Raw genomic sequence first — 20,909 nt, 5'->3', positions numbered from 1 at the left:
GTCAAAGAAATGTCATAAGATTTTTTGGCGGGCCTTGATGCCGTTTTAATGGCTAATTTTATACACTTGCTGAAAATAGCAGATCTACAAGCTCACAACGCTCCGCAGCGCGACGGGTTGTGAGCTTGTAGATTCGCTATTTTCAGCATGCTGCTAATTGTAAAATGACTCATACTGGACCTCTTGTCCACAACATTTCTAGTTTCTATTTGTTGACAAAATTGTTTAGTATATTAATTTAGTTATAGGCCTACTTAGTTTTTGTCATCATAGCTTAGTTTTTATTTAGTTTCCAATTACCAGTTTTCATCAGTGGAAAAAGCTAGTCGACAAAACATTTTTCGTCTTAGTTTTAGTCGACGAAAACAACACTGTTCTGAACCCTGGTCCACAGCAGTGCACATGGTTCAGGTCAAGGACCCCCAAAATAATCCACGTTTATTGAGGGGCGCTAACTCCTCAATAAATTATTTTTTTATAATTTGAGTTTTGATTTAATTTAATTAAATAAAATAATTACTGGGTAATTGTAATAATATTAATAATTTGAGTTTTGATTTAATTTAATTAAATTAGATAATTACTGGGTAATTTTAATAATTTTAGTTTTGATTTAATTTAATTAAATAATTACTGAGTAATTATAATAATTTTTAAGGGGCGATTATAGCCCCTCCTATACACAGGTTTACGTCATAATGTGCCTCATTACGTCATAATGTCTCTTTATTGTTAGTGGCGTTTAATGTTTGTGTTTGCACCGTTTGTTTTACATTACATCCCCTAATCAACATGAATTAGACTTTAATATGTTAGCACCCCTCACTTCACACAGGTGTTTTTAACATGTATTTGGTTCACGGACAGTTTTATATTTTACATTTGTTTTTAAATTAGTATTTCTTTTAATTCAAGTTAGTTTCCAGAGTGCCTTCACTTGTGTATAATACAGTATATATATATATATATATATATATATAGTTTATTATACTTTGCCAATAATATTATATTGTTAAGGGGTGAGATTGTATAAGCTCAGAATATGCGCTGCAGTGATCTAAAATCCATATCCTAAGACGGGGTTTGACTGGCAGGGCTTGTGAAAAACGTGTAACGATCTTAAGACCCAAAACCTGCAGAATTTCCACTTCTCCAGTGAAATGTGAGCTGTAGATCCACCTGATAAAGGCAGCTTATGCTTAATTCATACCCAAAGTGTATTTATAATTCATATGCTGAAAATGGCCGATCTACAAGCTCACAGCGCGGTGTGAATTGGCACACTGTGACCTTGTAATGCTGCTGTTTTCAGCATCTTTTGTCAATGCGACCAATTACATAATATTTTGGGGGTCCTTTATAATAAAATGAATAATAAATAGTTTGAGAACCACTGATATAGACACATGGGGTCAGGATTTAGAAGACATTTGTAGAATCAGGTCTAAATGGGTTGATGTGTCTGTCCTCTTTCACCCTGTATTTGAACCCACGGTTGCTGACCATTTTCACCGTTGAGCAAATGGAGCAGGCCTGCTTGCTCAGGGGAGAAAGTGAATGTTGACCGCCAGATAAGAATCTCTGTCAGATCCTGTATGTGTGTCTGTTATCTAACCCTGCAGAATGAGTCCCTGGAGTCTGGTTGGATTACAGTCAGTCAGTCACACACTCACACACGTACTTTTGCATCTTTACCTGTCTGTCTGCCTTACGTGTCTCTGTCTGTCTGTCTGTCTGTCTGTCTGTCTGTCTGTCTGTCTGTCTGTCTGTCTGTCTGTCTGTCTGTCTGTCTGTCTGTCTGTCTGTCTGTGTGTGTGTGTGTGTGTGTGTGTGTGTGTGTGTGTGTGTGTGTGTGTGTGTGTGTCTCTCTCTCTCTCTCTCTCTCTCTCTCTCTCTCTCTCTCTCTCTCTCTCTCTCATACATTATTAACATGGGACTCCTCCAGGGACTGTTTGCAGGAGCCATGGGTTGAACCGGGGTCATGACCTCTGACCTGATCTTCAGCAGCACTAAAACACATCTGTCACCCCCCCCCCCCCCCCCCTCTCTCTCTCTCTCTCTCTCCCTCTCTCCCTCTCCCTATCTCTCTCTATCTCTATTCTTTTTTTTCCAGGAAAAGAAGAAAACCTATTTTTTTTAAGAATAAAGAAATACAGCCTCATCACATAGTTGATCACTGTCTTGGCTTTATAGCAGACAGTTTGAGAGGGGGAGAGGTGTTGGAGTTAGCTGCTTTAGCAGACAGTTTGAGAGGGGGATAGGTGTTGGAGTTAGCTGCTTTAGCAGACAGTTTGAGAGGGGGAGAGGTGGTGGAGTTAGCTGCTTTATAGCAGACAGTTTGATTTGGAGAGAGGTGGTGGAGTTAGCTGCTTTATAGCATACAGTTTGATTTGGAGAGAGGTGGTGGAGTTAGCTGCTTTATAGCATACAGTTTGAGAGGGGGAGAGAGGTGGTGGAGTTACGGTAGCTGCTTTAACAGACAGTTTGAGAGGGAGAGAGGTGGTGGAGTTAGCTGCTTTATAGCAGATAGTTTGAGAGGGGGATATGTGGTGGAGTTAGCTGCTTTATAGCAGACAGTTTAAGAGGGGGATAGAGGTGGTGGAGTTAGCTACTTTATAGCAGACAGTTTGAGAGGTGGAGAGAGGTGGTGGAGTTAGCTTCTTTAGCAGACAGTTTGAGGGGGCGATAGGTGGAGTTAGCTGCTTTAGCAGACAGTTTGAGAGGGGGAGAGGTGGTGGAGTTAGCTGCTTTATAGCAGACAGTTTGAGAGGTGGAGAGACTAGTTAGCTGCTTTAGCAGACAGTTTGAGAGGTGGAGAGAGGTGGTGGAGTTAGCTGCTTTACAGTAATGCAGACAGAGGAACATCTCAATGCAAGCTGCACTGTCACATATGAAGTACTCTTTATCTCAAGTTCAGTACACAGACTTATTTATAGCTGTACATGATGGCAATATCATATATTCATGTATTTCGACAGCGGAGCTCAGAGCATACTCGGCTGTACCTGAACAGAGCAAGGGCTCCACCTTGTGGCTGTCCTATGAACTGACATTGTGTAGTCTAGTGTGTGGAATGTGGTGGATCTCCATTCATATGAACCACTGTGTTTGTTTCAGAGCTTTTTGTGATCATTAGAATGTCTAGATTCTAGACAATCATAAATAAAACATGTTCTAGACTCTAGAACATGTTTTATTTATGATTGTGAAAGATATCCCCCAAATGTAAATGATTAATGTATTATTATTATTTTAATAATTATTATAAATGTGCATACATTTGCTTTTTTTTGGTTGTTTCTTTGGGTTTTTATTTATTTCTTACATAGTTTCCTCTACAAAGTCCTAGTAGTACCAGTAGTAGATAAGGTTGAAGTATAAATATCTCCGGGTCTTGCAGGTTAAGCAGACATGGTTCATGTTGGTACCTGTCCTGGTGGTTCAGTGACTGATGTTGGTATTAAATATTTCCGTCTCTTCGCAGGTATCAACAGTCAACAGTACAGCAATGACAGAAGGTATGTGTCTGTCTGTCTGTCTGTCTGTCTGTCTGTCTGTCTGTCTGTCTGTCTGTCTGTCTGTCTGTCTGTCTGTCTGTCAGTGAACTCTTTCTGTTCTGCACTGACCCTGCAGGCTCCGCCTCCTGCAGCCTCAAGGAGAACCGCAACCTGCTGTCGGAGCTGGGCGGGGCCCAGGTGGGCGTGGCCAAGCTGGGCGGGGCCCAGGTGGGCGTGACCAAACGGGGCGTGGCCCAGGTGGGCGTGGCCAAGCGGGGCGCGGCCCCGGTGGGCGTGGTGGCCAAGCAGCCTGGCGGGAAGAAGCGCCCTCTAGAGGAGGGCAACAACGGACGACACCACCACGCCTACAAGCCCCGGAAGCGGAGGAAGGACCCCGGCGGGCCCCCCGGGGCCCCCGCACCGCCCCAGAGCGCCCTGGCGCAGCTCAACGAGGCCCGGCCGGGCCTGCAGTACCGCGTGCTGTCCAGGAGGGGGCCCGTGCACGCGCCCGTCTTCGTCATGGAGGTGGAGGTACTTCCTTAAACGCATTTAGAGATTAAAAAGAATAAAGGCTTTTTTTTATTCATAAGAAAACAGTTTTCTGAAAAACCCTATGTTTCTATGTCAGTGGTTCTGAAGGGGTTAAAACCTTATATTTCTATGTCAGTGGTGCTCAACCTTTTTAATAGGTCTGTTGAAGAGGAACGCGACAACACTAGCGTAAAAGAAAAAGCTAAACAGAATCCAGGTCTGTTGAAGAGGGGGGGGAGGCGTGTGCACGAAAACGAGCACGCACGCGGCAAATTCACGGGACCACGCCCCGCGTAAATACGCTTGCGTTGTTGCACCGTGACTTCTTGAAAACGTATACCTCATTGAAAATGAACCATATAGAAGACATTTTTAGAATCTGATCTCAGGTGAAAAATGCGTTAATGCTTCCTATGTGTAAACGGTGATTGATTGACATCCCTCCCTCCATCAGGTGAGCGGTCAGGTGTTCCAGGGCGTCGGCTCCACCAAGCAGAAGGCCAAGCTGGACGCGGCGCAGCGGGCTCTGCGCTCCGTGGTCTCCGTGGTCTCCGTGCCCGCAGCGCTCCCCCCCGCCTCTGGGGGGCGCCGAGGACCCGTGGCGCCGACACCATCGCTGTCCGCGGAGCTGTCCGCCGACTTCACCTCCGACCAGCTGGCCGCCTTCGGCGACCACGCCCTCTTCAGGGGCTTCGACGGACCCCCGGGCCCCCTGGGGCCAGAGGGCCCGCTGGGGCCAGAGGGCCCGCTGGCCTCCGCCGCCCCGAAGGCCATCGCCCAGGTGGGCCAGTCACCATCACACATTTGAGTTGACGATTAGTTAGGCCATCGCCCAGGTGGGCCAGTCACCATCACACATTTGAGTTGACGATTAGTTCTCACACAAATTAATGCAATTAATCGCCATCGCCCCAAATCGTCATCGCCATCGCCCAGAGCTCCAGCAGACTGGGTGGCTATAGGCTAGCTAGTTTCTTGGGACATTTGTGGTCGTAGTGACTACATCTGTCACTAAAATAAATATGTTTTTTCAGTGATTGTCTTAGTTTTAAGGGTAACTGTAATTGCAATTTTACACTCGAGGGGGTGGTTTGACGTCATTAATGCACGCCCCCCCTCTCGTGTAATAATAATGCTTAAATCTAGTTCCCATAATTGCCCGTTAACTCCTCTTCCTCTTTTCACGCAGTGCTACGACGCCCAGGTTCCGTTGGCCCGCCCCCCGGCCTCCTTGGACTCCTCCCCCTCCTCCAGAAACCCCGTGGCGGTCCTCAACGAGCTGCGTCCGGGCCTCCGCTACCGGCTGGTGTCGGAGCGCAGCGACGGCCACGCCAAGAGCTTCGTGATGGCGCTGGCGGCCGACGACGGCACCGGGCGGAGCTTCCAGGGCTCCGCCCACAACAAGAGGCGGGCCAAGGCGCGCGCCGCGCAGGCCGCACTCTGTGCCCTCTACGGCCTGCGGCCGGACCGCCAGCCGTCCACACAGGCCATGCCCAGCGGAGGACTACAACTACACCTGCCTCAGGTAATCACACAGGCCACGCCCAGCCAAGGACTACAGCTACACCTGCCTCAGATAATCACACAGGCCACGCCCAGCCAAGGACTACAGCTACACCTGCCTCAGGTAATCACACAGGCCACGCCCAGCCAAGGACTACAACTATACCTGCCTCAGGTAAACACAGGCCACGCCCAGCGGAGGACTACAACTACACCTGCCTCAGGTACTCACACAGGCCACGCCCAGCCAAGGACTACAGCTACACCTGCCTCAGGTAATCACACAGGCCACGCCCAGCCAAGGACTACAACTATACCTGCCTCAGGTAAACACAGGCCACGCCCAGCGGAGGACTACAACTATACCTGCCTCAGGTAAACACACAGGCCACGCCCAGCCAAGGACTACAGCTACACCTGCCTCAGGTAAACACACAGGCCATGCCCAACGGAGGACTACAACTACACCTGCCTCAGGTAATCACACAGGCCACGCCCAGCGGAGGACTACAACTACACCTGTGTGGTTGAAATGCACTGTTTACATGATGGCTTAATCACACACACACACACACACACACACACACACACACACACACACACACACGCACACCATTCAGTCAACATCTGGTTCCGGTCGCTGCGTTTTGGATCTTCACAATAAGTGTTGAACGGGAGAGATATCATGACATATAGTATATTAATTGGTTCATTGGTTTCTTCCTCAGGTGCTGGCGGACGCCGTCTCCCGTCTGGTCGTGGACAAGTTCAGCGAGCTGACGGACAACTTCTCATCTCCACACGCACGGCGGAAGGTCCTGGCCGGCGTTGTCATGACTACAGGTGATTGCTGTCGGCTAATAATCACCATAGAGCTCTGCTCTGCTCGCTTCAGACACCACCCCAGCCTCCACCTTCTGATCAGAGAGGCTCTTTGTGAATTTATGTCGGCAAATTCAAGCTAAATATCAATGCCAATTAATGCACTGCTGATGTATTACTATTGATTGATTGCGTCGCAGTCCCGCCCCCTCGAGAGACCCGGAAAAAGTATTTATTTAAAGACGTTTACGCCGCAGACAAAGCCAACTCTTGTCGTGACAAATCATGACAACAAACACAATTTTTCGGGCTGAACAAATAATTAGAAAGAAGAAGAAAACGGCAGGTTACAACACTTTTTTTTGGTTGTTTTTCTTCTCTGTAATTATTTGTTTGGTCCAAAATATTGTGTTTGTTGTCATGATTTCTCACGACAAGAGTTGGCTTAAAAGGTCTTTAAATAAATATACTTTTTTAAATGTCTATGGGAAAAATTGCATTGGGATTAATTTCCTGGGCCTGGCATCGTCATGAAAGGGGACGGGACTGTGACACTCTATAGGGGTTTAGCTTAAAGGACCACTTCACCACTTCACCATATACCCACTAATACAGTATTCATGATAAAATGACACAACTGTTTCTATTCGGTCTGTGTCTCATAGGCGGGCTGTGGGCAGTTCAGAAAGATGTCTGTGTCTCATAGGAGGGCTGTGGGCAGTTCAGAAAGAGGTCTGTGTCTCATAGGCGGGCTGTGGGCAGTTCAGAAAGATGTCTGTCTCTCATAGGAGGGCTGTGGGCAGTTCAGAAAGATGTCTGTGTCTCATAGGAGGGCTGTGGGCAGTTCAGAAAGATGTCTGTGTCTCATAGGAGGGCTGTGGGCAGTTCAGGAACCAGTCTGTGTCTCATAGGAGGGCTGTGGGCAGTTCAGAAACCAATCTGTGTATTCCAGTGTCACTCAGTCTCTCCTCATCGTGTTTCCATTCCTGCAGGCGCGGACGTGACGGAGGCGCGGGTGGTGTGCGTGACCACGGGGTCAAAGTGCATCAGCGGCGAATACCTGAGCGACCGCGGCCTGGCGCTCAACGACTGCCACGCCGAGATCATCGCCCGTCGCTCCCTCGTCAGATACCTCTACTCTCAGCTGGAGTGTTTCCTCAGGTGAGAAACGCTACTAAAAATTATTATTATTATCATCTCAATTTTTATCCCACGATTTTTGCAAACCCATTTTTCAATTTAGGCATTTATCAGACGCAAGAACAACAATACATCAAATACATAGAAATAGTCATGACGGTTCAAACTAAGAACCTAACATCCGTCTAACAATAGAATATCTGTACAGTGAAACTATCAGTATACAGTATGAAGTGTGAAATTGACCATTTTTGTCACACGTTTTCAAATATAATTATTATTTTTTGTTGTTGAAAAGAGCAGATCTTCAAGATCACAATGTTGCGATGCAACACATGTAGATCAGGGCTCAAGTGGGTAATGTAACTGACAACAATCGTGTAATTATATCCCCCCCCCCCCCCGGGCATTGGTTGTCAGAATAGGATAGGACAGGGGAAGGCAACGATCACTGGCATAATGTGAGAATGTGAGGATTTTTGGTAAGCAAAACAAAAACGTAGTGTGCGTGTGCGTGTGCGCAGCACCGACTCCCTCTCTCAGCGCAGCTCAGTGTTCCGGCGTCGTGACGACAGCCTGGGCTTCACGCTGAAGGACGACGTCCAGTTCCACCTCTACGTCTCCACATCGCCCTGCGGAGACGCCCGCATCTTTTCCCCGCACGAAACACACATGGAGGGTGAGACCCTAAAGGCCTATATATTCATAGTCTGGATTTTCGGTGGTGAGGTGACCACCGCTCTGGTGGTGAGCTGACCACCGGAGCTGAAATAACGTTGAGCGGTGGTGAGTAAAAACAGAGAGAAGGGCTGGAGCGGGTGGCGGTGGTTTGCTCTTCACCGCGGCTCGTGACGTCATGTTGTAGTTCGGTGGTCACCTCACCACCGTAAATCCAGACTATGTATGAGCCTTAACGATAACACATCTTCTCCCCGCACGAGACCCCCATGGAGGGTGAGACCCTAACCCTAACACATCTTCTCCCCGCACGAAACCCCCATGGAGGGTGAGACCCTAACCCTAACACATCTTCTCCCTGCATGAAACCCCCATGGAGGGTGAGACCCTAACACATCTTCTCCCTGCATGAATCCCCCATGGAGGGTGAGACCCTAACCCTAACACATCTTCCCCCCGCATGAAACCCCCATGGAGGGCGAGACCCTAACCCTAACACATCTTCTCCCTGCATGAAACCCCCATGGAGGGTGAGACCCTAACCCTATAACACATCTTCTCCCCACATGAAACCCCCATGGAGGGTGAGACCCTAACCCTAACACATCTTCTCCCCACATGAAACCCCCATGGAGGGTGAGACCCTAACCCTAACACATCTTCCCCCCGCATGAAACCCCCATGGAGGGCGAGACCCTAACCCTAACACATCTTCTCCCTGCATGAAACCCCCATGGAGGGTGAGACCCTAACCCTATAACACATCTTCTCCCCACATGAAACCCCCATGGAGGGTGAGACCCTAACCCTATAACACATCTTCTCCCTGTCAGGAATACAGTCTGAGCCTTGGGTCTGGAATTGCCTGTGGGTGTGACTACACTTTAGTTGTTGCTTTTTGTGCTTCTGCCCTGACTAATTGTCATTTCTTGTCATTCCAGTGCCGTCACTCCCACTCATCTGCTCACTCTCAATCAGCCAATCTGAGTGGAGCTTCACACCTGCACTCTGTTCATTTGTCACACTCAGTCTATTTAAACCCTGCTTGTCTCTTTGTTCTCTGCCAGATTATATCTCCTGTGTCCCTGTGCACTCTGCTCCAGTCCCACCAGTTTATGCCTGTTTTTGTGCTTTGTTCTTTGACCACCTGCCTGGATTCTGACCTCCCTTTTTGCCTGCCGATTTGGATTTGTTTGCCAGTGTTTTTTGTGGATTCGTTTTCATGGACTTGTGTTGGACTACATATTCCTGTGAACTGACTCAATTAAAACTCTGTTTAACCTTCACCTGTTTCCGTCCGCTTCTGGGTCCTAAAATCATATCCTGACATTATAATCTGGCCAAGATGGACCCAGCGGGAATTGAACAGCTCCGAACCATTTTGGACCGACAGTCTGTCGCTCTGGGAGAGCATCATGATGAGTTGTCCAATATTGGAACTACACTGAATTCGTTTGGATCCGCCATGACAGTCATGACAAACCAACTCCAGCAACTCCAGGTACAAGTTCAGTCAACTGCCCCTTCTGCACCAGTTTCTCATCCCATACCAGCTCCACCTGCTCTGCCAACTCGAGAACCCCGCCTGCCTACTCCACAACCTTATGCAGGTGAACCAGGTACCTGTAGATCCTTTTTGACACAGTGCTCACTCAGCATCGAATTACAGCCTCTGACTTTTACTACTGAACGAGCAAAAGTTGCTTTTGTTATCACACTGCTTACTGGTCGGGCCAGAGAGTGGGGAACTGCTGTTTGGGAGGCCGGTTCTCCATTCTGCAATGATTTTCAAAACTTCACAGAGGAAATGCGCAGAGTTTTTGATCGTTCCATGCATGGCAGAGAGGCGGCCCGTCAGCTGCTGCAGAGCCGCCAGGGACGCAGATCTGTTTCCGATTATGCCATAGATTTTAGCACCCTTGCTACTAACTGTGGTTGGGGAGCTGAGGCACTTTTTGATGTTTTTTATAATGGCCTCGCTGAGAACATCAAAGATGAGATCGCCACTCGTGAACTGCCTAAGACCTTTAATGAGCTGGTTGAGTTGGCTATCCGTGTGGACAAGCGGGTGGCTCAGCGCCACCGTGAGAGAGACAGCCACAGTACGTCTGGGTTTTCAGCCAGTTCAGCCCCCCCATGTCCTTCAAGCCCTGAGCCGGTTTCTGTACCGTCTGTGGAGCCCATGCAAGTGGATCGTACACATCTGACTTCAGCTGAGAAACAGAGAAGGAGAGAGGCCAAGGCGTGTCTGTACTGTGGCACAGTAGGACATTTCATTGCTACCTGCCCGGTAAGAGGGAACGCTCGCCAGTAGACCGGGGAGTACTGGTGAGCGTGACCCCTGTTCAAAGTTCCCCAACATTGCGTACTCTGTTGCCTGCTACATTGACCTGGGGGGGTCAGCAACTCCCCCTTTCCGTGTTGGTGGATTCTGGTGCTGACGAGAGTTTCATCGACACTGGGTTGGCTGCACAGTTGGGCGTTTCCATCACCGCTCTACAGTCACCACGGCAGGCCAATGCACTCAATGGGAAGAAGCTCGCCAGTATTTCCCACATCACAGCCCCGGTGAGTCTTCTTTTATCTGGCAATCATCATGAGGAGATAGCCCTGCATATTATTGACTCACCTATGGCTCCTATAGTTTTAGGTCATCCCTGGTTGGTTAAACATAATCCTCATATTAACTGGGTTATGAATACCATTGTGGGTTGGAGTGATTTTTGTCACTCACACTGTCTCCGCTCTGCCCAGTGTTCTGTCCCCCCCCCTATAATCACTCAGGAGGACTTTCCTGATCTGTCTGCAGTCCCACCTGAGTATCTGGACCTTCGACCAGTATTTAGCAAGTCCCGGGCCCTATCTTTACCACCTCATCGCCTCTATGACTGCCCTATTGATCTGTTGGAGGGAACTAGCCCCCCCCGGGGTCGCCTTTACTCACTAGCGCCGCCTGAGGTCAGGGCAATGAATAAGTACATTAGTGAGTCACTGGCAGCTGGAATCATCCGGCCCTCCTCTTCACCTGCAGGGGCAGGTTTCTTTTTTGTGAAGAAGAAGGACGACTCTCTTCGCCCATGCATTGACTATAGAGGGTTAAATGATATCACTGTAAAGAATTGTTATCCGTTACCCCTCATGTCCTCTGCTTTCGAACTGATACAGGGGGCTACTGTGTTCACCAAGTTGGACCTTCGCAACGCGTACCATCTGGTTCGCATTCGTGAAGGAGATGAGTGGAAAACAGCGTTCAACACTGCATCTGGACATTATGAGTATCTTGTTATGCCGTTCGGATTGACAAATGCCCCCGCAGTTTTTCAGAGTATGGTGAACGATGTGCTACGGGACATGGTGGGCCAATTTGTATTCATTTACCTCGATGACATTTTGATTTTTTCCCAGTCTGTCCAGGAGCATGTCCAGCATGTCCGTCGGGTGCTTCAGAGACTGTTGGAGAATCAACTTTATGTCAAGGCGGAGAAGTGCTCATTCCATCAAACTACAGTGTCTTTCCTGGGTTTTGTCGCCGGTGCAGGAGGAGTCCAGATGGATGAAGCGAAGGTGAAAGCGGTGGTCGACTGGCCCACCCCTCAAAACCGTAAGGACGTTCAGAGATTTTTGGGATTCGCCAATTTTTATAGGCGTTTCATAAGGGATTACAGTAAGATTGCTGCACCTCTCACAGATCTTACTTCTACCAAGATTAGGTTTTGCTGGTCAGACGGAGCCAGCAAGGCGTTTAATCTACTCAAAGGACTTTTCACTACTGCACCCATTTTGACACTTCCCGACCCCTCCCTCCAGTTCATTGTGGAGGTGGATGCCTCAGATGTTGGTATCGGTGCAGTGTTGTCCCAGCGTTCTGAGAGGGATCACAAGATTCACCCCTGTGCCTTTTTCTCCCATCGATTAGACTCCACCGAGAGAAACTATGCTGTCGGGGACCGTGAGTTGCTGGCAGTGAGAATGGCTTTGGAGGAGTGGCGTCACTGGCTTGAGGGCGCCTCTGTCCCATTTGTCGTCTGGACGGATCATAAGAATTTGGAGTACCTCAAGACGGCTAAGCGCCTAAGTTCTCGTCAGGCACGGTGGTCGTTGTTTTTTGCTCGCTTTAATTTTGTTCTGTCTTTCAGACCCGGTTCCAAGAATGGAAAGCCTGATGCTTTGTCTCGACAGTTCTGCAAATCAGAGGAAAGTAAGAGACCAGACACAATTCTTCCTTCACAATGTTTTGTGGCTGCAGTAACCTGGGATGTTGAAAAAGCAGTACGTAATGCGCAGCAACAGGAGTCAACCCCTGCAAACTGTCCCGCTAACATGTTGTTTGTTCCGAGCAACACACGCTCCCAGGTCCTCCAGTGGGGCCATTCTTCACAGCTCGCATGCCATCCTGGTGTCAGAAGAACCATGGCATTTCTACGTCAGCGCTTTTGGTGGCCGTCTATGACAGAGGATGTCAGGACCTTTGTTGCTGCCTGTTCAGTCTGTGCTCGAAATAAGAACTCCAACCAACCTCCTGCGGGTCTGCTGCAGCCTTTGCCCGTACCACAACGCCCTTGGTCCCACATTTCTCTGGATTTTGTGACTGGACTTCCCCCCTCCGATGGTAACACTGCTGTTCTTACGGTAGTAGACAGGTTTTCAAAATCTGCTCATTTCATTGCTCTTGAGAGCTTACCTTCTGCTAAGAAAACAGCTGAACTCATGATTGACAATGTTTTCAAGATTCACGGCTTATGTGTTGATGTGGTTTCTGACAGAGGCCCCCAGTTTATTTCACAGTTTTGGAGGGAATTCTGTAGACTTCTGGGTGCTACAGTTAGCCTGTCGTCTGGATACCATCCTCAGACAAATGGACAGACGGAGCGGGCCAACCAGGACTTGGAACGGGTGCTTCGTTGTGTGGCCTCTCAAGATCCATCCTCCTGGAGTCAGCGTTTGGCATGGGTTGAATATGCACACAATTCACTACCGGTATCCTCCACTGGGCTGTCCCCTTTTCAATGTTGTCTTGGCTATCAACCCCCTCTGTTTCCATCTCAGGAGGAGGAGGCCAGAGTTCCATCTGTCCAGGCCTTCATCCGCCGGTGTAAGAGGACCTGGAGGAGAGCTCGCTTAACTCTCCTTCGTCATGGGGAGCAGGTGAGGAAGGCAGCGGATAGACGCCGCACCAGAGCACCTCGATACCGATGTGGTCAGAAGGTTTGGTTGTCCACTCGTGATCTTCCATTGAGGTCATGTTCACGGAAGTTGGCTCCCCGGTTTATTGGTCCCTACCCCATCATTAAGATTATCAGTCCTTCAGTGGTAAGACTCAGACTGCCTAATTCTCTTCGTCGTGTTCACCCTACGTTCCATGTGTCCCGGATCAAGCCTGTTCTCCATAGTCCTCATGCACCACCACCCCCAGCCCCACCGCCTCCACGGCTTATCGATGGGTCTCCTGCCTACACTGTTCGCCAGCTGTTAGATTCCAGACGCCGTGGCAGAGGTATGCAGTACCTTGTTGACTGGGAGGGTTACGGTCCGGAGGAGAGAACTTGGGTTCCTGCTAGAGACATTCTGGACCGGTCTCTCATCCAGGATTTCCATCGTCAACATCCTTCTCATCCATCAGTGATGCCAGGAGGCATCCGTCAGGGGAGGGGTACTGTCAGGAATACAGTCTGAGCCTTGGGTCTGGAATTGCCTGTGGGTGTGACTACACTTTAGTTGTTGCTTTTTGTGCTTCTGCCCTGACTAATTGTCATTTCTTGTCATTCCAGTGCCGTCACTCCCACTCATCTGCTCACTCTCAATCAGCCAATCTGAGTGGAGCTTCACACCTGCACTCTGTTCATTTGTCACACTCAGTCTATTTAAACCCTGCTTGTCTCTTTGTTCTCTGCCAGATTATATCTCCTGTGTCCCTGTGCACTCTGCTCCAGTCCCACCAGTTTATGCCTGTTTTTGTGCTTTGTTCTTTGACCACCTGCCTGGATTCTGACCTCCCTTTTTGCCTGCCGATTTGGATTTGTTTGCCAGTGTTTTTTGTGGATTCGTTTTCATGGACTTGTGTTGGACTACATATTCCTGTGAACTGACTCAATTAAAACTCTGTTTAACCTTCACCTGTTTCCGTCCGCTTCTGGGTCCTAAAATCATATCCTGACACTCCCCACATGAAACCCCCATGGAGGGTGAGACCCTAACCCTAACACATCTTCTCCCCGCATGAAACCCCCATGGAGGGTGAGACCCTAACCCTAACACATCTTCTCCCCACATGAAACCCCCATGGAGGGTGAGACCCTAACCCTAACACATCTTCTCCCCACATGAAACCCCCATGGAGGGTGAGACCCTAACCCTATAACACATCTTCTCCCCACATGAAACCCCCATGGAGGGTGAGACCCTAACCCTAACACATCTTCTCCCCTCATGAAACCCCCATGGAGGGTGAGACCCTAACCCTATAACACATCTTCTCCCCACATGAAACCCCCATGGAGGGTGAGACCCTAACCCTAACACATCTTCTCCCCACATGAAACCCCCATGGAGGGTGAGACCCTAACCCTATAACACATCTTCTCCCCACATGAAACCCCCATGGAGGGTGAGACCCTAACCCTAACACATCTTCTCCCCTCATGAAACCCCCATGGAGGGTGAGACCCTAACCCTATAACACATCTTCTCCCCACATGAAACCCCCATGGAGGGTGAGACCCTAACCCTATAACACATCTTCTCCCCGCATGAAACCCCCATGGAGGGTGAGACCCTAACCCTAACACATCTTCTCCCCGCAGGGCACCCCGACAGGAAGGCCCGCGGCCGGCTGCGCACCAAGATGGAGTCGGGGGAGGGGACGATCCCGGTGCGCTGCGGCGACGCCCTGCAGACCTGGGGCGGAGACAGACTGCTCACCATGTCCTGTAGCGACAAGATGGCCAGGTACTACATCACCCATAATGCACCTTGTCCTGTAGCGACAAGTCACACAGTGATAATAGTGATCTCCAACATGTGGAACGTGGTGGGGTTCCAGGGAGCGTTGCTCACAGTGATAATAGTGATCTCCAACAGGTGGAACGTGGTGGGGTTCCAGGGAGCGTTGCTCAGCCACTTCACGGAGCCTCTGTACTTCAGCAGCGTCATCTTGGGAAGTCTGTACCACTCCGAGCACCTCTCCAGGGCCCTGTACCAGAGGATCTGCTGCCCCCTGGAGGGCCTGCCGCACACCTACACGCTGCACAGGCCTCTGCTCAGCGGTGAGTGACGCGCACACATGCACGCAGCCACGCTCGCAGCCACGCACGCAGCCAGGCACGAAGGCACACACGCACACATGCACGAAGGCACACACCCACGCACGCATTACTACATTTTTAATGAAATCTATTTGTATTCATTTGTTGGTATTCAGACAGCCAGCAATGGGTAAAACGCTCCCAAAAAAATGTTGTCTCTGTGGTCTGTGCCTGTCTACTTCCTGATTGGTTAGTCATTTCCGCAAGGGTTTTTTTTTTTTTCAACCAATGACAAAACTTCTAGGAAGATCTTTGAATACAGATTGCGGCCCCTATAGATGTGTCACAGAGACTACATTTTATTTTGGAGCGTATTACTCATCACTGGCTGTCTGAAAAAAAAAAAAAAAAGTAATTAAAATGTTTGCATATTATTGCTTAAAAGTATAAATTCTGCAATGTATAGAAATACACTCTCTTACCAGTGAAAGTCCACAATATCTGCCAATACCGATTCTGTCCGATTCTGATATTATACAGAGGACCACAATGGAAGGAAGCCTATAGGCTCTATAGGAGCTTATTGGCCCAAAGCGTGTTAATAAAGTATATTCAATCAATCAATAAATAGCCTATACTCTTTTCCAAGTGTCTGTTTTCACAACTGAATGAGATGAGTACAAAATGTAAAGCTTATTTTTACTTAAGATTTTACATCATATTTGATTTGCCTTTTGTTCTAGATAGAGGTACTATACACTTTGTTCTAGACTATAGAGGTACTAGACACTTTAGATTTATAGTGAACTCATTGATGATTTCTTTACATTTTCATTTCTTTGCTGGTGAAAACCGATTAAATAATATCGGGATTATACTGAGACCGTTCCGATGCCGATACGGCCCGTTCCGTTCATGCTACGGATTATATGGTGCATCCTCTGCTCTCCACCAACTCTGGGAGATCATTCTTTACCCCACTGTGTGTGTGTGTGTGTGTGTGTGTGTGTGTGCGTGTGTGCGTGTGCGTGCAGGGATCAGTAACATGGAGGCCAGACAGCCAGGCAAGGCTCCAGGGTTCAGTGTGAACTGGACTCTGGGAGATCACAGCCTGGAGGTCATCAATGCCGCCACGGGCAAGGACGACCTGGGACAGCCGTCCAGGCTGTGCAAGCACGCCCTCTACAGGCGCTGGACGAGACTGCACTGCAAGGTACCGTACCGTAACTCAACACCATCTTCCTTCGAGTGCCCTCGAGAACTGAGACACGTGCTGCTTCCACTGGTCTCTGTCGCCAGTCCTGTGTCCCTGCTCAGAACATCTGGAGATGTGAGAGGTCTTGTTCCTCTTGATGGGCAGGGTAGTCTCCACAGAAGAATATCCAAAATGACCTGGTCTTTTTCTCTGTGGTAGTGTGTCCAGAGTTACGTCATTGAGGGGCAATCAGAAAACTGAGCGCTGTTCATGCAGGCTGGACGGAGAGGGACACCTAAAGAATTGCGTACTATAGACGAATAACAGTTTAAGTCCATAATGTATAAATGATGGAACAGGGGTCAGGACAACGATCAGGCCTTGTCGTGGAGGGGTCAGAATAGAATTTACTTATAATTAAATTATAAAAATCCCTCTTTTAGGTGACTTGATTGATTGACATGGAGAAGGGCCTCTCAGATCCCTTCAAGGATCAGTATAGCAGTATGCAGTATAGCATTATGAAGAACCCAAAGATCTACCACTTCCATACAGAATGGGAGGAAGGCTTTCCAACTACACTATTTCACTTTCTTAAGTGTGTTTGTCTATATTATGTAACACCAGCGCCACTATTCAAAAATTATTCCAAACTATTCCATCCCCCCGCCCCCTCTGATCTATAGATCATTTCACTGAACTGTAGTGTCGTTTTTTCTTTTTTTTTTTTTTTTTATCCCACGATTTTGTAACCCAGTTTTTCTTTTCACCCAGTGCCAATTATCTAAGTAATCCTGGGCGCTACACTTCCTCTGCCAACCTGGGGGGGCAGCGGACTGACCTCATGCCTCCTTATATGCATGAGGAGTCCAAGCTGCTTCACCTGACAGAGGGGAATTTCCCCGGCCGGACGTAGCGCGTGGAAGGGACACGTTATTCCGACCAGTTCCTTTCCCCTCCATCAGGCGCCCCGGCTGGCCAGGGGGAGGTAGTTTTAGATACCAGGATTACGGCATGTTTTTGTGAGGGTATCTACCCTAGGGGACACGGGGAGAACATGCAAACTCCACACAGAAAGGCCCTATCACCAACCCCCGCCTCGGGTATGGGCACTGATGACGCGGAGTAGTGTCGTTTATTGAACTCATTGATGAAGCAAACTGCTGCCGTTGACCAAACGCCAAATGCACCAAATTAAGAATGATTGTGTGTGTGTGTGTGTGTGTGTGTGTGTGTGTGTGTGTGTGTGTGCGTGTGCGCGTGTGCGCATGCGTGTGCATGCGTGTGTGTGTGTGCATGCGTGTGTGTGCGCGTGCGTACGTGCGCGTGCGTGTGCGTGTGTGTAGTTGTCGTCCACTCTGAGGGTCCAGACTCCGGCCACGCCCCCCGCAGCCATGTACCGCGACGCCAAGCAGGCGGTGAGGCAGTACCACGCCGCCAAGAGGGTTCTGATCCACGCCTTCCACCAGGCCGGCCTCGGAGCCTGGGTGAGGAAACCCCTGGAGCTGGACGCCTTCTGCTGACCTCCTGAACCCTGGACACCTTCTGCTGACCTCCTGGAGACCTTCTACCTGAACCCCTGGAGAGCAGGACACCTTCTCCGCTCCCTCCATTTGCTCCCGGTCGCTGCCCGCACATGCAGAATACAAAACTCTGATGCTGGCATTCAAAGCAACCAAAGGCACGGCTCCCCCATATCTGGCAAGTCTGATCGAACCTTATACAAACCCTCCCGCGCGCTCAGATCAGCCAACGCATGAGGGAAGCTGGAAGTGCATTCACTAAAAACACCGGGACAACGCTCCACACGTCCCAAACTCTTCTCCCTTCTGGCTCCAAAACTATGGAATGCACTTCCCATTGCAGTCAGAACTGCAGCATCACTCCCAATCTTCCGCCGTAGTCTGAAAACCCACCTGTTCAGACTCCATCAAAGCCCATAGCACTTACCCTTAGAGAGCACTTTATGTAGACTTATAGCATTTTATACAGACTTATAGCATGTTATGTAGACGGCAATAGAATTGCATTGTATGATAGTCATGCACTTTATAGTACATATGTATAGTATAATATAGTATAGTATGTATAGTTTATAGTTTCATTATATAGATATTCCACTGTTACGTTCTTACGCATGTTTCATGATAACTACTTTTTATACATGTGACGTATTGCCATGCTTTTTGTTATTGCTTAATGTAAATCGCTCTGGATTAAGAGCGTCTGATAAATGCCTAAATCGTAAATTGTAAATTGTGTATACCTGACCTTTGTATTGAGTTTGTGCTTGAAATGTACTGTAATTCTGCAAACTGTTAATAAATATTTATATAACATAACATTGTGAGCTTGTAGAAGTGTAAAATCAGACATTTTAGTCGACTAAATCACCTGTAGATTTAGTCGACTAAAATCTTCTTATATTTAGTCGACTAAAATTAGACTAACACTAAATCATTCCCAGGTGACTAAAATGTGACTGAAACTAAATTAAAGCTATTCAAGAGACTATGACTCAAACTAAAATCTAAATTTTCTGCCAAAAGCAACAACACCTACTGAACCATCTGTCCGGAGACCTTAATTTGTTTCCCAACCCACAGATGTTCATTTCCAAAGTGATCAAATTATTTTGTGCAATTCATTGTGACCAGATTTGCCATCGCGCAAATTCCAGCTTTACACCAGAGGAGAAAACTTTTTTTATTTTATTTTTTTCCAAGATGAGTTAATAGCACAGGCAGACCATTTAATTGCACAACATAATTAGATTTAGCTGCTAGATGATGATACAAAGGTGAGTATGTGAATATCAATGGTAAGTAGGCCTACCAATTCAGGATATTGTTTACTAATGCATGGCATTGTTTCGGTACTTTTGTGTTTAAACTTCAGCATTCCTACTTCATCTAGTGTATCTATCCTCTCAAATAAAGGTGAAATAAAAACTAACTCTATGACCCAAGTAGCAATAGCGCCCCCCTCTGGGCTCAGGCACAGAGTTGGATAGGTCACTCATTTCAGTGCAGCTAGTTGCTCTCCACGCCAGGGTTGCCATGTCCGCTTATAATAAATGACCTTTCTGTAAAGTTTTCTGTAAATATTTGTGTTTGCGGGTTGAGTTTGAGTTGAGTTTTTGTACTTGTTTCCTACTGTTGTTTAAACCAGGGTTTCATTTTCAAGACAAGGACCCCCAAATAATGATATTTGTCCGCGGACCCCCATCTGAAAACATTTATGGCAGGGTCTCAGGGACCCCATACAAGATTAAAATGTTTAAAAAATATTCCACTTCCACTCCAATCTTCAAGATTGTATGTATTGTATGTGTAATATGTGTGTGGGTGACGTGTGTGTGTGTGTGTGTGTGTGTGTGTGGGGTGTGTGTGTGTATTGTACACATGTGGTAAAGGGCCAAAGGCCAAAGTGAATCCTTAGACTCCAAACAGCTCTCAAAGGGCACCTACGGACAGCTGCAATTCAAAACTGGCCCCCGTAAATCTGAATCCCCCCACCACCCCTCTTCCCCTCACTGTATATTTGTTTCCCCTTTTTACCTCCTCTATGATGATTTCCTGTTTTTGATTATAATTAGTATATTTGTACGTCTCTAAATGTTATGATGAATTGAACAAGGTGGACATACTACCTGAATAGTTGTGCTTGAAATGTACTGTAATTCTGAAAACTGTTAATACATACTTCAATCAATCAATCAATCAATCAATCAGGGCTCACTTCTTTCGGGCTTGTTTTCATAGCCTTCGTTGCTTGATTCTCTCGCGAAACAAACCTGGCAACACTGCTCAACCACCCCTCCCACATTTCCACGTCAGATCATAAGTCGGAAGCAGCTTGGAGGACCCGTGCATGTGTGTGTTGTTGACAATAGATATACCGGTATTTTGTGCACGTACACTCACAACTCACACACACACACACACACACACACACACACACACACACACACACACAGACTGGATGGCAACAGCAAGCAGCGACCCTCTCTCAGAGCACGGTGGTCAGACAGCCCCTGCAGAGCCTCTATCAGAGCCTCTCTCAGACCCTCTCTCAGAGCCTCCAGAGTGCCCCTGCAGACAGCAGAAAGGTCGCAGTGATGTCAGCACGCAGACAGACACCAGAATACAAGGTGAGTCTACTCTTAATGAGAGAGAGAGGAGTGAACAGACAGGCAGGCAGGCAGGTAGGCAGGCAGGCAGGCAGGCAGACAACACTGAGATTAAATGGTATACTGTCTCTCTCTCTCTCTCTCTCTCTCTCTCTCTCTCTCTCTCTGTG

At 48.1% G+C, this 20,909-nt stretch overlaps 1 protein-coding gene across 1 annotated transcript in view; it reads left to right on the top strand.

The window, feature by feature from the left end:
* LOC308311453 (double-stranded RNA-specific editase 1-like) overlaps positions 1 to 18,130 on the top strand; it is a gene marked incomplete at both ends in the record, with an annotated part of 118,044 nt that extends 99,914 nt beyond the window's left edge. The window contains 10 exons of the mRNA XM_080758141.1: positions 3,807 to 4,028; positions 4,483 to 4,809; positions 5,218 to 5,553; positions 6,260 to 6,374; positions 7,346 to 7,514; positions 8,018 to 8,172; positions 14,972 to 15,116; positions 15,249 to 15,433; positions 16,447 to 16,625; positions 17,954 to 18,130. Of these exons, the coding sequence (XP_080614267.1) occupies positions 3,807 to 4,028; positions 4,483 to 4,809; positions 5,218 to 5,553; positions 6,260 to 6,374; positions 7,346 to 7,514; positions 8,018 to 8,172; positions 14,972 to 15,116; positions 15,249 to 15,433; positions 16,447 to 16,625; positions 17,954 to 18,130 (2,010 nt within the window). The remainder of the gene's footprint in view (positions 1 to 3,806; positions 4,029 to 4,482; positions 4,810 to 5,217; positions 5,554 to 6,259; positions 6,375 to 7,345; positions 7,515 to 8,017; positions 8,173 to 14,971; positions 15,117 to 15,248; positions 15,434 to 16,446; positions 16,626 to 17,953) is intronic.
* Between the last annotated feature and the right edge of the window lie 2,779 nt (positions 18,131 to 20,909).

The sequence above is a fragment of the Protomyctophum bolini genome (genome assembly GCF_963924005.1).
Source record: "Protomyctophum bolini genome assembly, chromosome: 24".
In the NCBI taxonomy this organism is placed as follows: Eukaryota; Metazoa; Chordata; class Actinopteri; order Myctophiformes; family Myctophidae; genus Protomyctophum; species Protomyctophum bolini.
This window is presented reverse-complemented; position numbering and strand designations above follow the sequence as displayed.